This window comes from Hypanus sabinus, chromosome 29 (assembly GCF_030144855.1).
Source record: "Hypanus sabinus isolate sHypSab1 chromosome 29, sHypSab1.hap1, whole genome shotgun sequence".
NCBI classification, from domain to species: Eukaryota; Metazoa; Chordata; class Chondrichthyes; order Myliobatiformes; family Dasyatidae; genus Hypanus; species Hypanus sabinus.
Genome location: NC_082734.1, coordinates 18,671,964 through 18,688,442, shown reverse-complemented (window position 1 = coordinate 18,688,442; position 16,479 = coordinate 18,671,964). Strand labels below are relative to the sequence as shown.

At 47.8% G+C, this 16,479-nt stretch overlaps 1 protein-coding gene across 3 annotated transcripts in view; it reads left to right on the top strand.

The window, feature by feature from the left end:
- sgsm3 (small G protein signaling modulator 3) overlaps nt 1–7,176 on the top strand; it is a 113,634-nt gene extending 106,458 nt beyond the window's left edge. For all 3 annotated transcript variants that reach the window (XM_059953876.1, XM_059953878.1, XM_059953879.1), the window contains 4 exons: nt 2,574–2,659; nt 3,813–3,935; nt 5,064–5,124; nt 5,660–7,176. In XM_059953876.1, coding sequence (XP_059809859.1) covers nt 2,574–2,659; nt 3,813–3,935; nt 5,064–5,124; nt 5,660–5,743 — 354 coding nt within the window. In that variant the 3' untranslated portion in view covers nt 5,744–7,176. The remainder of the gene's footprint in view (nt 1–2,573; nt 2,660–3,812; nt 3,936–5,063; nt 5,125–5,659) is intronic.
- Nucleotides 7,177–16,479: the final 9,303 nt, after the last annotated feature.

The window sequence follows — 16,479 nt, the reverse complement described above, 5'->3', positions numbered from 1 at the left end:
ACTTGGCCTGGCAGTGAATTCCAGAACTTACCACTCTCTGACTAAAGAGAGTTCTACTTGATTTTACACCTCAAGGTCAGGTAATCCCATAAATTCTGTAATATTCCTAATTGTGTGATTTTCCCTTTGTCAAGAGCAGTGCAGGCAATTTTCATTGTTGTTAGAACAAATTCACTGTTGGCCAAAGGCCTGAAACCTGATGATCTTGGCAACTAGCTGAAGTCGCCTTTGTGAAATGGCAGTTCCTTATCCATCCTCAGGATCTGTGGAGCACCAAACAGCACAAAACCCAATCGAGCTTTCGTAGATATAGTACTGACCATTTCTGCATAGAGGGATCGACTATAATCACAAGCTGGAGATTACCAGAGTTTAAAAGTCAACATTAACATGTGGACCCTTGGGTAATTCCTGTAATCAAGTCAGATTGTGTAGGTTTGACATGGTTGTTACTTGACCACGAGGCATTTTTCATGCTGTTGTTCGTTTCCTGGAAATGATGCTTTCTCTTTTAATAGTTGCTTAGCTTCAGAATTCCCCCGGAATCTTCATTGGCAATGGTTAGAATATATTCTCTAAGCAACTGTGAGACAGTGCACAGAATATAGAAGCAGGGAGCTTATGCACAGCACTATAAAGCACTAAAATACAACTGCAGATGTTGTGGATCAAAGAATACGTACACAACGCTGGAAGAACTCAGCAGGTCAGGATGAAGGGTCTCGGCCCAAAAAGTTGGCTACTCTTTTCTCACGGATGCTGCCTGACCTGGTGAGTTCTTCCAGCGTTGTGTACGTATACTATAAAGCACTAGTTGGAGAACAGCTGGAGTACTCTGTGCGGCTGTGGTCACGAACAAGAGCAAGGATAAACTTGCACTGGAGAGGGCAAAGAGCTGATTCACCGGGATGTTGCTCGAGATGGAACATTTCAGTTATGAGGAGAGGCTGGATTTGTTCGACTTAAACCAGAGGGGGCTGAGGCAGTACCATGGAGAAATACGTACAGAGCCGTGCAGAAGTCTTTAGCAAATATATAGAGCCTGGGTGCCTAAGACTTTTGGACTGTACTGTAGTAATTTTATGTATTACTCTGTACTGCTGCTGCAATAAAAACAAATGTCATGACAACTGTGAGTGATGATAAACCTGATTCTGATGTGGGTCTCTGTTGTGGACTGAGAGTGGGAAGGGGCAGGGAGAGCGGAATCATGGTAGGGAACAGGGGAAGGGAGAGGGGAGGGAGCGGGAAGCTCCAGAGAGACATTCTGTAATGATCAATAAACCAATGGTTTGGGATCAAATGACCTTGCTTGGTGTCTCGGGGATGGGTGTGTCTGCACCCGTGCCACCCCTCCCCGGCCCTTGTCACTTCTTCTCTGCCACTTCTCCCACACCCCTCCCACCCCGTGGTGCTCCACCCTCGCCATTCCCAACATCCTTTGCTCCTGCCAGATTTACAAACTCGCTCTCCACTCCATGTTGCTGAATACAGTACTCGGCAAAAGTCTTATGCACCCTAGCTATGTATATGTGCATAAGACTTTTGCTCAGTCCTGTAGATAATGTTGTCTACAGAGGTACAGGGCTTTGGAAGGAATCTGGGAAAGAATACTTTTCACCCCAGATGGTATTTGGGATTTAGAGCTCACTGATGGAGGCAAGGCCTCAAAACATCCAAGGAATATTTGGGCGGGCTCCTGGATCCCAAGGCTATGATCCAACTGCTGGTAAGCGGGATGAATATATTCAGGTGCTGCAAATTTGAAATAAAAACTAAAAGCCTGGAAACAGCATCTTTGAAGAGAGACACAGTGGCACGATATGCACTGGCACCCAAGTGTGGAGGAAAGACAGGCTCCAATGTAGAGATGGCGGCAAGAGTTGATTCATAATCATTCCAAAAGATCATCGGTGGCTTAGTCAAGAAGTAATATTCTCCAAACTACGACCCCGTGATTAGCGCTAATCAGGCATCTACTAAGGTCCAAGGTGGTAGGTGAAACTGGGAGAGGGGGAGATGGTGAAGTACAGATCTGGGAAGTCAATTGATGAAAGAGATACAGGGCTGGAGAAGGGAGAATCCAACAGGAGAGGACAGAAGACCATGGAAGAAAGGGAAGGGGAGGAGCTCCAGGGGGAGGTGATGGGCAGGTAAGAAGATGAGGTGAGAGAGGGAAAGGGGAATGGGAATAGTGATGGGGGGGTTGGATTTCCAGCATCTGCAGATTTTCTCTGTGCCCCCTCTCTGACGAAGACATCGTGCCCTGGGTGCTGGGGTCCTTCATGACAGATGCCGCCTACTTGACTGATGTGCATGTGGATTGAGTGGAAGTAGTTGGAGCAGGTACAATGATACAAGTTAAGTCCTTGGACAGATAGGTGGAGGGGCAGGGCTGGCAGAGAGATGGGCCAAGCACAGGAAATCTGGCTGGTTGAACAAGGAGATCAACATGCAGTGGTTGGCCGAGGGGCCTGTGTCCGTGCTGTAATGCTCTCTGACGGTCTGAGTGCACGGTGACCCGACCGTTTCGCTGTTTGAACCCGAGTCTCCACAGAGTGCTTTTCTTTCAGGCTGTGCAGTCCGTCAACGTGAGTCATGATGCTGCCCACGCACAGATGGACGTGAAGTTTCGATCGCTGATCTGCGTGGGGCTGAAGTAAGTCACCATCTCCACACCTCCTATTTAATTAATTGGTTTATTATTGAGATACAGTGCAGAATAGTCCCGTTCAGCCATGTCACCTAGCGGCTCCCAACACTTTATTTCCAAATCTGCAGATGCTGGAAAAGCAAGCAACACACACACAATGCTGGAGGAACTCAGCAGGCCAGGCAGCGTCTATAGTCGACGTTTCAGGCTGAGACCCTTCAGTGTCCAGTACTCTTTTCCATAGATGCTGCCTGGGGTGGGGTGGAGGTGCGTGCGTCTCTCCCTCTCTCTCTCCCCCCCCCTCCCCCTCCCTCTCCCTCCCCCCTCCCCCTCTCCCCCTCTCCCCCTCTCCCCCCTCCCTCTCTCTTTTTTTTCCCATCACTGAGATTATATACAGCCCAGCCTCACCTTATGGACAAACGATCTGTCTGTATATAAGCTTTCTTATGTATTTATATTTATTATGTTTTGTATTATTACTCTGTTCTTTATCTGTGGTGGGGGTTTTTGTGTGCATCAGATCCAGAGCAACAATTTTTTCATTCTCCTTTACACTTATGTACAGGAAATGATGACATTAAACAATCTTGAATCATAAAATCAATGGCATAGAGTCGTAGAGAGTGACAGGCCCTTCAGCCCATCGAGTCCGTGCCATCTATCTATCAACCGTTTTACTCTCCTCCAACCCTCACTCACAGTACTCTCTCCAGGTTCCCGTCAACTGCCCCGGGTTCCACCACTCCCCTCCGCGCTACGGCCAGCTTACGTGGCCAGTTGACCCACCAACCCGAATGATTTTGGGGTGGGGGAGGAAAGCCAAAGCACCCTGGGAACTCCTCGCGGTCACGGGGAGAACAGCCTCCAAGGTGAGGATCAAACCCAAGTGACCAGAGCTCTGAGTTCTTCGTTCTGCCCATAAATAGCTTCTGCCGCTACAGTGTTCAGTTCATTTTGCAGGATAAGGAATGCTCTCAGTTTACCACAGAGTTATCTGACTGTCTCTGATTGGAGCACCCTTGTGGTAGTTTTCCAATCAAAGTGGGATTTCCAAGATAGTTATTTGGTGTGCAGGGGTCTCATTCTTGCTAATAATTGATGCATTCGCTGTCAAGTGAGCCTGCCTGAGGGGATGATTACAGACCCTGTCTTTATGTAGTGAGCAGGTGCTGCCCCTGTGGCTGGAGGTGCTCTGTTCAAGTATACAGACCGTGGAAAAGTGGTACCAGCCATGGTCGTTCCTCCGCAGTCCCGGATGGGTCCAGATCAAGTGTGAGCTAAGGTAAGAAACTTCTCTCGCACCTGTGTCTCTCTTCTCCTTCACCCCTACAGCCCCTTGTCTTCCACCCCCGGAGCGATACAGCATAGAAAGATGTCTGTTCTGACCATCCGGTCCCCGTCCGCACTAATCCTTTCATCCACACTTGGTCTTCTGGGCCACCTTGCGATTCAAATGATTGTCCAGGTACTGCTGAGGTGCTGGAGGAGTATCTGGTTCCAGCACCTCAGATCCAAGCACCCTCTGGTTGAAAAATTTGTCCTTGAGTTTCTTTAAACATTTTTCCCTTTACTTTAAATGTGTACTCACATATTAAACAGCTCTGTTTTGGAGAAAGGTTTCTATGTATCCCACCTATACCCCTCAAAACTTCATCTCATACTTCTTCCACCCAGTAAAAAGACAGGGTTCCCCTTGATCTTGCCTCCCTCCAGATTAATTTCTTTTGTAACTTACCCCATTTCCAACAGGATTCCACCACCAGACACATCTTCCCTTTCCTACTCCTTGATTATCCTGGCAGCACTGCTCCGACAGTGTGCGGTGTAAAGTGAGTCCAAGGATGGAAGATTGGTTTGTGTGATGTGCTGGGCTAGGTTCACGATCTTCTGCAGCTTCTTCCGGTTTTGGACAGGACAACTTCCATACCAGGTTGTGATGCACCCTAGAAGAATGCTTTCTACAGTGCATCTATAGAAATTAATCACGGGATAACTTACAATGACCAATTAGCTTACGAACCCATACATGGGAGAAGAAACCCACATGGATGAATGTATAAACTCTTTACAGACAATGGCAGGAAGGAGAAGAGCTCCATGAATATACTCAGTAGTTGAGTGGCCACATTCCCCTGTGTAGGGAATCCCGAAGTTTCATAACCCTCTGCACAAGGAAGTTCCTCTGTCATCTCTCCCAGCCCACTCCCTTCACCAACCTTTGTTCGCACAGCTCACCGTCACACCTCTGGTCGGGTTTGCGTTGAAGAATAGCTGAAGTTGATTAGTCCAGGTTCTGCCCTCTCCGCTGTCTACAGGGTAGAGGTCTAGAGAGTGCCAGCCTAAGTCACCTCCGCTCAAATTAATCTGCATCACATGTTCGCTGAATAGGTTTTCTTCCTCTGTCTTGCAGAGTGTTGTCCAGGTTTGCCTTCAGCCTTTCACAGGACTGGGAGCTCCCTGTCAAGAAAGAGGTAAAGGAGGATTGAATAATGGACACTGATTTATATTGGCCACTGGGGGGGGGGGGGGTGTCTCTGTGTGTGTGTGTGTGTGAGTGAGTGAGTGTGAGAGTGAGTGTGTGTGTGTGTGTGTGTGTGTGAGTGAGTGTGAGAGTGAGTGTGTGTGTGTGTGTGTGTGTGAGTGAGTGTGAGAGTGAGTGTGTGTGTGTGTGTGTGTGAGTGAGTGTGAGAGTGAGTGTGTGTGTGTGTGAGTGAGTGTGAGAGTGAGTGTGTGTGTGTGTGTGTGTGTAGTAGGGGTTGGGAAGGATATGAGAGGACATGGAGGTAGTGCTTGTGGTGCCAGGTGCGGATGGTGAGAGTGTGAGTGTGAGTGTTGTGTGTGTGTGTGTGAGTGAGTGTGTGGCACGTTGATCATCATACCTCAGTGGGACTGATGTCTAAGCCATACACGGGAGCTGAGTGTTGTCGTTGATCACACCCCCAGCTCCATCTCACCAGACACTCCACTCTGAACAGTTTGCACCTGAACTATTTCTTTGCTTATTAGGAGAAAGAGAAAAAACCTCTGAAGGACGGAGTCCAGGACATGTTGGTGAAGCACCACCTCTTCAGCTGGGACATCGATGGTTAACTAGCCACACTCCTCCAATCAAACAATCGCACTCCAAACCCACACTGGCGGTTGGCACTACAGGTGTTTGTGTACATAGCACACCAGCTTTGTATGCATACACCCTAAAGGGAAGGAGACAGTCACCTCGACAAGGAATGTTGCATCATTATGATTCTTAAAACTTTTGGGAACTAATATTCTGTTCTTCTCCTTGCTGTCTGTAAAATAAGTTCAGTTACACAGCATCCTTACCTAATTCTCATTGGTGGCAATTGGTAACTTGGTTTCATCTGGGTCAATTGACCTGCACTGTAATCTTTCCCCATTCCTGTTCCCTGCCCTGCTGGGGGGGCACTTTGTGCATCAGATCAGAACCGGGATTTCCGCCCGTTCCTGCAGAGCTTGGCTGGAGGTGTTATCATGCCTGGAGTAAGGAAGTGACAAGCTGCGCAGTTACAGTACGTCGGTGCGGTGGTGAGCGGGTTTGAAAAGGGTTTGGGACACAGTAAAAACTTTACAAGAGACGAGGAAACGATTCATAATACTCTGTGTCCTAAGGCAAAAGTCACCAGTTGGCTACTACCAACCCCTCAGTGTTGTTACTTCACGAGGAAACTAGCCAACAGCGAAAGGCGCCTTATCAATCAGTCCTCTGCAGTAGCTGTGTATGTACAGCTAATAAAGATAAAATTCCAGCAGCCTGCATGATTAGGATGCTTGGAATCCAACACACTCTGTTCAGTTCCAATAAATAGAACCCGCGCAGAGTATCCCACCAGTGCCGTAGCATACGGGGTAACCGTGGGACCCAGGGCAATTATCTGAGACATTTTAAACAGACTTGTTTAAGTCCCTTTGAGTCCCTGATTAAACAGTTGTCAGAAGTCATTCCATAACAGGACGGCTTTGACCTCTGTCCCAGGCGATGCCTGTGTCCAGGGAATTAGCACGCCCTCTTTTCACAGTTACCCCTCAGTTCTAATGCTCCCCTTCTCCAAGTCTCTGGTGTTTGGACTCTACCCTGATGCCTTTAGTGGCTTGTCCAGTGTGGGAACCTGAGCTCCCCGGCACTAACAGCATGCCTGCCCACAGCTCCTTCCTTGAGACCCCACCTGATGCCGGTCAACGTCAGCAGCCAATGACAGTGCAGAACACTGAAACAACTGCTGAGGTTGTCAAATGGCGCAAAATTGTCCCCTTCTCCAGCACACGGAGGGCAGACTGGAGGGAACTTCATTCAGAGTTTAACTTGAGGATTGTATTGCAGTGCAGGTGTGTGGGAAATCAGATCTTAGAGATTAGTCCACAGTTTGAGTCTGATGATAGCAGGTTTTAATTTATTCCTTGCCTTCCCTGATTTTTATTTGATCATTACCCAGTCTGTATGTAAAAACTTTATATCGTGTGAGCTATTTGTATATAAGTAATAAAGGAACCCTGGTTTACTGGCAGAGTGCATCACTTCATGTCCCCTTGTGGCAGTGGCTTTCTGACCTGTTGGCTGGGGGAGTGTTTGGAGCACAGCTGGTTACCAGTGCGGTGAGGGACAAGGTTAGAGCTTAACTCTGGAGTTGAAGCTGTTTCGACTGACCGAAGGGACGAGGACAAGTGCAGGAGAAACAGGTGAGTACCAGCCTGGGTCACCGTAGCAATGGCCGACTGGGCCAGCAAGGGGATTTGGCCTTTCCTGCTGAAATCACCAGGATTAGAATGGCGGCCCTCAAACTCTCTTAACGCAACAAGAATCGGTAGGGCAAAATGTGCGGCTGCTACAACGCCCCCGTGGGAGGGGCAGTACGGACCTGATGGGCTGAATGGCCTGCTTCGCTGATTAAACTATCCTGTGGAACTCATGCTCGTGGTCAGAATGAAGATGTGGATGCTGCCTTGCATTTAATTGCCTGATGATGAATGGACATTCTGTGTGACTTTATGTAGCGTTAACCTCAAACTATCCAAGGCACCGTCACTCCCACCACTCAACCCACCCAAGGTGAGTGAAAGGAACATGTTCATCTCTTTTCACTTTAATTTTATCCTAAGGTTAGTTGTTGAGGTGAGTGACCTTCACAATGATATCCTCCCAGGCTTGAAGCTTTTAGCTGGAGCTCACAGGTCGGGGCGAGGGGGACCCAGTTGTACGTACTTGATATTAATTGAAGGGTGATTTCAGCCGACTGGCCTAATGCTGTTTGGATGTGGGAGAAATCACAGCAGGATTTTATCACCACAGCCTCAGAGAATGGACTTTGGTGTGTAAGGAGCTCGTGTCTCTGGGAACTTCTCACCACAGGCGTTTGGTCAGATCGTGTGACTTTGATCCCAGTCAGGTCACTAAATATTCTCAAGTACTGTAATGGAGTCTACAGCATAGAAAACAGACCCTTTAGCCTAACTGGCCTTTGACAACCAAGATCCACATCTCAGCCAGTCCCAACTGCCCGCATGTGGTCCATATCCCTATAAATCATGGGTTTCCAACCTGGGGTCCATGGAATAGTAAAGGTCAATGGTATCAAAATGTTGGAAACCTCTGCTTTAAATCTTTCCTATCCCTGTATCTGCCCAAGTGCCTTTTTAAATACTGTTAGTGCACCTGCCTCAACCACTTCCTGGGGCAGCTTGTTCCATATGCTAGGCACTCTCTGGGTGAAAATGTTGCCCGTCAGGCCTTTCCCTTTGCAGGAAGAGGGGTTGGGTTGTGGTTTTAAGAGGCTCAGTCCCGTGTGTCACCTGACTTGCAGTATGAAGGAAATCCGAAACACTCCTCGCCTTCACGATGACCACCTCTGCAGGGGCTGCCCCGGTTTGGATGCTGAAGTGTGAGTGACCGTCTGCAAGCTGATCAGGTGGCTCAAGGAAAGGGTGAGCTCCGGACAAAGGGAGCGAGGCTGATAAACGGGGAAACCTCAGGATGCATCTCACCATGTTAGAAAATGGTGGGAGTGAATGTCCAGCCAGAGCGACGATCACGTCACAGTGGGTAGCGCAGCTACTCAAGTGCAACAACAATGGTGGCTAGAGCTCGCGCAGTGAGGAGGATGGACAAGCCAGGTGTGTAACCTCCCTGGTACCGGGGCCCAGGACATCACAGAACAGTTGCCGGACATTTGGGTTTCTTGTGTTACTATTGTCACATGTACCAAGTCAGGGTGAGTAGCCTGATCTTCATTCAGATCAATTCATTACACGGCGCATTGAGGTTGGTTGGCATCCATCTGTCTCGAAGGACAGTGGGTGATGATCATCATCACAAGCCTGGGCGGACGGTATGGAGATCCTGAGATCCCCCTCTCGGCCTCACCGGTGTAGTCCAAAGGAAAGCTTATGGAGCAATGTGTTTGGCACCAGCTTGGCTGCAGGAGCCGCTGGAAGGATGTTCAGTGACGTCCAGCCGCCTTAGGGGCTCCACTCCGGATTTGCTCCCGTAGCCTTTGTCTCGCCTGAGGCTGCCCACCACACACCGGTGGGCCTGTGAGCTACGTGTGCAGGGGCCAGATCTCCTCCCCGTCCCCCGTAGTTCAGCCCGAGTCCGAAAGGAGCTCAGTTTCCATGTGTCGCCAGCGAGAAGGCACTACATGAGGCTTGCTGTTGCAGAGGCTGTGTACGGGCAGGGAGAGACTTACACATCTAGCTCTCCTTTTCATGGGATTGCTAGACGTCTGTGGAAGCTGAAAGTGAGAGCAACAAGCACTACCCACTACACTACCACACTGGACACATCACAACAACCATTTTGACACCCGTTCGTTGAGGTAGAACAAGGTTAAAGCAAAAACGATGCAGAATGAAGTGTAAAAGCCACAGAGAAAATGCAGTGTAAGGTAAACAATGTGAAGCGCAAGATTATATCAATGCAGACTGTGAGGATAAGAATCCATTTTATACCAGGAAACAATTTAATACCAAACCGTTATGCATCCAGATATTGTAACTGCTGTGCACTTTCCCGCAAGAAACTGCAAGGATGCTTTTTAAGATGTACTGCTGAGGTTTTATAATGCACTGGTGTGGCCTCACTTGGAGTAAAGTGAGCAGTTTTGGGCACCTTACTTTAAAAAATGATGTGCTGACATTGGTAAGGGCTCAGAGGAGGTTCACGAGAATGATCTGGGAATGAAAGGCTTTTCGTATGAGAAGCAATTGGTGACTCTGGGACTAGATTCATGCTGCAGAACCTCATCACTCTGTGGACTCTGACCTCCTCATTTAAAACCGATAGAGAGCTTAGTGACATGATGTCAATGTCAACAAAAGAGGGGGTCATTGACTTCACAAATGGAGACGGCGCACAAGCTCCAGTTTACATCAATGGTGTTGAGGTTGAGAACTTCAAGTTCCTAGGAGTGGACATCACCAATAAGTCTGTCTTAGTCCAACCATGTTGACGTCACAGCTGAGAAAGGTCGCCAATGTCTCTACTTCCTCAGGAGGCTGAAGAAATTTGCCATGGCCCCAGCGAGCCTTGGCAGTCTTTATCATTGCATGATGAAAAATACCCTATCTGGATGCATACAACACACACACACACAATGCTAGAGGAATTTAGCAGGGAAGGCAGCATCTATGGAAAGAGTACAGTCCAAGACCCTTCATCAAATGATGCCATACTGGTAGAGGTTAGGATCAAAGAGGGGCCACTCAAATGACTTGTGTTATATTACAGGTTTCTCAATAGGAGGGAACAGCAAAGCAAATCACAGGAATATATAATTTCAGGTACCTTGGTGTGAAAGGTTCTTAGGAAATGTATTTTTTTATGAAGTCCTTTCACAAGAGCTTTTGAAGCTGGTTTGGTTTGCTGACAGTCCTACAAGAAGGGGGAGTCCTGAACCAAACCTCAGGGAATGAAGCCAAGTAAGTGAGCTGTCAGGGGGAGAGCATTTAAAAGATCCTGACCGCTACTCCCTACATTTCAAAGTGGTTATAGGAATGGACAGGACAGACCAGAAGTGAAGATCCTAATTTTGGAGTGGGGAGATTAATTTTAATATCATTAGATGGGACCTAGAGACCAAAAATAAACACACTGGGAGAAGCTACTTGTAGGAAGTCTACCTTTCATGGTGGGAATTATTCATGATAATATAATGAGAGTTCAGGGCCAGTGATCCTTGAAGAGTGAAAGATAAGGCCAGGTCCAAGGACCATTGGAGATCAGGAACTATATGAAGAAAAATAAGCCAATAGCAAGTACAGAACTTTGAAATGGGAGGCTGTTCCAGAGCATGGAATGTGTAGGAAATAGGGTAAAGAATAAAGAAAATAGGGCAAATGAGAGACATGAAATGTTGGAGGACGTGGTTAATGAAAATTTCAAAGCATTTTATTAGTATGTTAAGGGCAAGAATGAACCAAGCAAAGAGTAACAACCAAAGTGTAGCCAAAAGATGTGGGTAGGGTTTTAAAATGATTTCTCATATCCATTCTCTAAGGAGAAGGATGTCAGATGTGGATAATTCGGGGAAGGTGATGTAGTGAACATTGAGAACATGTTATTAAAACAGGAGGAAGTGGGTTTACATCAGAATAGATCACCAGTGCTGAATGAGGTGTATAGAGGGAGGTCTGCGGTGGAGGAAAGAGTAGGGCACTGACAAAGATGACTACATGAGAGCTGGTTTAATGTCACCAAAACCAAGGAGATGATCATTGATTTCAGACGGTCTCAGCCTGAGCACACACCCCTCAGCATCAGCGGCTCCACAGTGGAGAAGTGGAAAACATAAAGTTCCTTGGGGTGCAGATCTCGGACAATCTCACCTGATCCAGGAACACCACTGGGATTGTGATACGAGCCCTGAAGAGATTGCACTTTCTGAGGAAGCTTAAACAAGCATCACTTACCACTAACATCTTAACTACATTCTACAGAGGAGTGGTTGAGAGTGTGCTGACCTGTTGCATCACAACCTGGTACTCCAGCTGCAGGGCTGCCGACAAAAAAGCCTTGCAGAGGGTGGTTAGGGGAGCAGAGAAGGTTATTGGGGTCTCCCTACCTTCTGTCCAAGACCTCTTTCAGAGTCGATGCCTCCAGAAGACACGGTACATCATTAAAGACCCCTCACACCCTCTCCATGAACTGTTTGTTCTTCTGCCATCAGGTAAATGTAACAGGAGCATCAAAACTAAAACCACAAGGCTACTAAACAGCTTCCTCCCACAGGCAGTCAGACTGCTAAATAGCTGCTCTACCTGACTCTGCTTTGGACACTTTTAACTTGCACTGGACACTTATAACTTGTTTTTAACTGACATGTGGCTGTTGTGGTTTACTATTTGTTGTTATGTTTATTATTTAGTGTTGCGTTTGTTATGTTATGATTGCACTGCTCCTGGGAAACGCTGTCTCATTCTGCCCTGCAGAGCTGATGTACGGTTAGAATGACAATAAAGTTTTTGAATCTTGAATCTAAATCTTCACTAACCACAAGTAAGGTGCAAGACGACTGCAGAAAAGCAAATGCACTTTTATTCAAGAAGGGAAGACAGGATTTGCCAGGAAACTATACCCAGTCAGTCTAATGTAAAAATGTTCCAATGGAGAAAGTTAATCTCTGCTTGAAACAGCAGGAATTAATCTAAGATAGTCCACATGGTTTTGTTAAAGGGATATCCTGTCTGATTAACTTGATAATTTTTTTCTCTAAAGAAGTAACTAATTGTATTGATGAGGACATGTGTTTGATGTATTCTACACAGACTGTTAATCCCTGCACAATCAGCCAACATAATCATGGCTGATACTCTGAACACTGTCTTCCTGCTCTCCCTCTTCCCCTTACTCTTTGATGCCTTTTGTGCCTGGAAGTCTATCTACTTCCTTTTGTGGTAGTGAACTCCATTGTGTTACCACCCTGAGAGAAGGAATGTGTCCTCACCTCGGTCTAACAGACTCCTAAATGTCTACCCTGTGTCCTGAATCCTCTAACCCTCCTTGCCACCATTCCAAACTCCCTGACCCAGGAGACACTTTTCCCAGCATTAAAGCCAGAGGTAGCCAATGTGATCTCACCTCATTCCTCTAAACTTAGAGGCCCTATTGCCCCAATTTCCTTATAAAACTAATCCCACCATCTCCGAACTGTCCTGGAATGTAACATAACATCCTTACTCCAGCACTTGAAGCTTCATGCAATGAAAGCCAATGTATCTTTTTTTCCTCTCGTATCCCTCCACTTGCTGCAAGCTGGAACACAAAGACTCCCTGGCCCCTTGGTACGTAACGTTTGCCCCTCCACCTCCAGTTAAACAGCACGCAGCCTTCTGCTTTCCCCACCAAAATGGTCACATTATGCTACATCTGCTCTGATTTCCACTCTTCTGTTCATTCATTATCAGCCATGTGGGCAATCATGGTCTTTCCACGATCATGATTGTTCTTCGAAACTTCTTCTACATTAGTGGCTTGCCATTGCCTTTTCCTGGCCAGTGTCTTCACAAGATGGGTGACCCCAGCCATTATCAATACTCTTCAGAGATTGTCTGCCTGGTGTCAGTGGTCGCATAACCAGGATTTGTGATCTGCACCGGCTGCTCATACAACCAACCACCAGCCACTCCCATGGCTTTGTGTGACCCTGATCGGGGGCTAGCCAGGTGCTACACCTTGCCCAAGGGTGACCTTCCGGCTAGCGGAGAGAAGGAGCGCCTTATACCCCCTTTGGTAGAGACCTATCTCCACCCACCCTCCCCCCCCCCATGCACGCACTAACCCTGAAGCCTCTTCACATCCTCCTCAGAACTCACAATCGCAGGATCCCGCAGAGTTTGTTGTTGGCAGATTTGGAAGTGGTACATTTCCTTGTCAAAATATTGCTGGTGCCCAAGCATCTCTCCCTGTACCACAAAACACCCATTTAATACTCCTCCCGGTTTCCTGTACATCAACCAATGTTCAGTTCCAGCCAATATTACCCTCAGTCCGTGTGCTTTAATTTTGCTGACCTCTTCAGTGGCCTTCTGAAACCTTAATTGCAGTATAATCCATTTCAGCTCTTGTTCCCGTTCCCCTACACTTCCCCCACTGCCCTGTACTCTCTCCTCGGTCCTGCAAATCCTTCCCTTTCGGGTACTCCATCCAGCCTGTTTTCAAACACTGCAGTTGAATCGGTCCCCACTTGCCCTTTGAGCGCCTTTACCGCATTTTACACCATTCACCGTGTTAAAGCGTGGCCTTGCTTCGCTTTCCAGTTCAGTCCCCATCCTTTGTGTCCTTGGATCTCATCTCCTCCACAGGTTCTCCCTGTCTACACACTCCACAAGGGCGTCAGATCTCCTCACGACCAGCCCGATCCCAGCTTCTCCACCGCAGGCACATGTAGATGTCCCTCATCCCTGGGAGTAAATCCCCTCCGCGCCCTCTCCCAAAACTTCACAGCCTGAAAATACAGAGTCACAAGTGGACGCGTGCTCCGTGTCACGTAAATTCTCGCCATCGCACTCGGGATCTGTCACTATCAGTACAGTAACCACATACCATTCTGCATCTCCCTGACCTTGTGGCCTCGGAGATTATCCTGCCTCTTCTTAGCGAGACACCCCTCCTCGTTATATCAGCAGCCCCGTGTGCTGAACGTTCACAGCCAAGGTCGTCGTCCTCGCTGCTCGCCACGTCGCTGGGCCGTTTCAATATTTACAAACCTCTTACCTCTTCTCACCTCCCCCGGGTACCCTCCTCCTATGGTCCACTCTCCTCTCTTATCAGATTATCTCTCTTATCTCTCCAGCCCTTTACCTTTCCCACCCACCTGGCTTCACCCATCACCTCTGGCTACCCCCACACCACCCATCTTTTTATTCCGGCGTCTTCCCCTTCCTGAAGAAGGGTCTCGGCCTGAAACGTCCACTCTTTATTCATTTCCTGACCCTCTGAGTTCCTCCAGCACTGTGTGGGTGTTGCTTTGAATATCTAGAAGTTGTGCCCTTTAATGAGCATCCAAGTTATAAATATCCAGGAGGGAACGCGGTGATCATCCCAGTAACAATCCCCAGACAGCTTGACTATTCGTTCTCTCCCTCCCCCTCTCCTTCCCCCTCCTTAACATCTCTAACCCGTGGGGTTCGCTCTGTTATCTGGCACCGTGTCAAACTCTCTTTGGAAGTCCATGTAAATCACATCAACAGACTTTCAGTGACTCCCGTAGTAACTTCATCAAAAACCCGTTGTCAGTCAGAATTTACCTCGCCTGCTTTCTCTAGTCAATCCATGCTTATCGGCTTCTGTTCCCGATCCTTATTTCTAGAACTCTCTCTCCCTCAGTCTCCCTGGTTGAAGGGACTAAAACGGGGTGTTTTCTCCCAACCCTGGGGGTGACGTGATTTAGTATAATCAGGTTATGAGACATATTATGCTGTACAATAGTCTTAGGCACATACATACAGCCAGAGCGCCCGGTACTGTATCTGTCAACCTGGAGCCGAGAGTGAGTTTGTGGATCCAGCGGGAGCAAAGGGGGTTGGGAACGGTGAGGGAGGGGGGCAGGAGCCACACCTTGCCCAAGGGTGACCGGCAGGCTCGTGAAAGGAAGGAGCGCCTGACACCATCTCCACTTCCCCATGGTAGCGGCATTAGAAGCAAGAGGGCAGAGGTTTAAGGAGAAAGGGTGAGTCTAACGGGGATCTGAGGGGTTGATTTCTGGGGTGCACAGTCAGAAATGCTGGTGGAATCATTCAGAAGTGAAATAACTAGGGTTCAGTGCCAACATGTTCCCTTAAGGTAAAAGGTGCAAACAGTAATCGGGGGTCAGAGTGGCGGCACGGTAGTGCAGTGATTAGCACAACGGTTTATCGTACCAGTGACCAGGGTTCAACTCCCGTCACCGCCTTTAAGAGTTTGCAGATTTCCTAACAACTCCAGTTAATTGGTTGAATCGGGGAGTTGCTAGGCGACGCGGATCGAAGGTTTCAATCAAGATCGTATGATTCATGGACCAAGAATTGAAAACAGGGCAACACACTATCAATACAGGAGGAACTCAGCAGTTCAGGAGGGGAATAAAGGTGTCTGGCCGAGCCCCTTTTTATCAGAACGGGAAAGGAAAACCAGATTTTAAACAACCTCGAGGATGAGAAAAGATACACAAAGTAACATACTGAAGTCGAGAGGTATAACTGGGGAAAGATCATAGTCATTAGGGTAACCCTTGCAGAGACAGAGAACTAAGCGAGGTATTAAACTCTCGCCCTCTGTCATAAGCAAGAGAAATTCTGCAGATGCTGGAAATCCGAGCAACTGACACAAAATACTGGAGGAGCTCAGCAGGCCAGGCAGCATCTACAGTGGTAGTTTTGGGTTGAGACCCTTCGCTGGCCCTGCTGAAGGGTCTGGGCCTGAAATGTCAACTGTACTTTTCTCTGTAGATGCTGCCTGGCCTGCTGTGTTCCTCCTCATTGTGTGTGTGTTACTTGTGAAATCGTTGAGGACTTGGGGGATTGAATGGGAGGGGGAGTGCTGAAATTCCACAATCTGCTCCCGTTAAAAAATTGCCTTCAAGGGCTTAATGGTGGAGAAATCCCCAGGACCTGATCAGATGTACCCCAGGCTCCTTTGGAAAGCAAAGGAGGAGATGGCTGGGTCTGTGGCAGATGTTTTTTTGGAATCTTTGCTGATCACAGACAGGGTGCCAAATGGCCAGATTGTGTTGCCTTTACCCAGGATGGGCAGTGAGGAAAAAGCAGATAGTTACAATCTCTCGAGGCTAATGTCAATGGTAGAGACGTTATTGGAAAAAATAATCTGAAGGACAGATTTA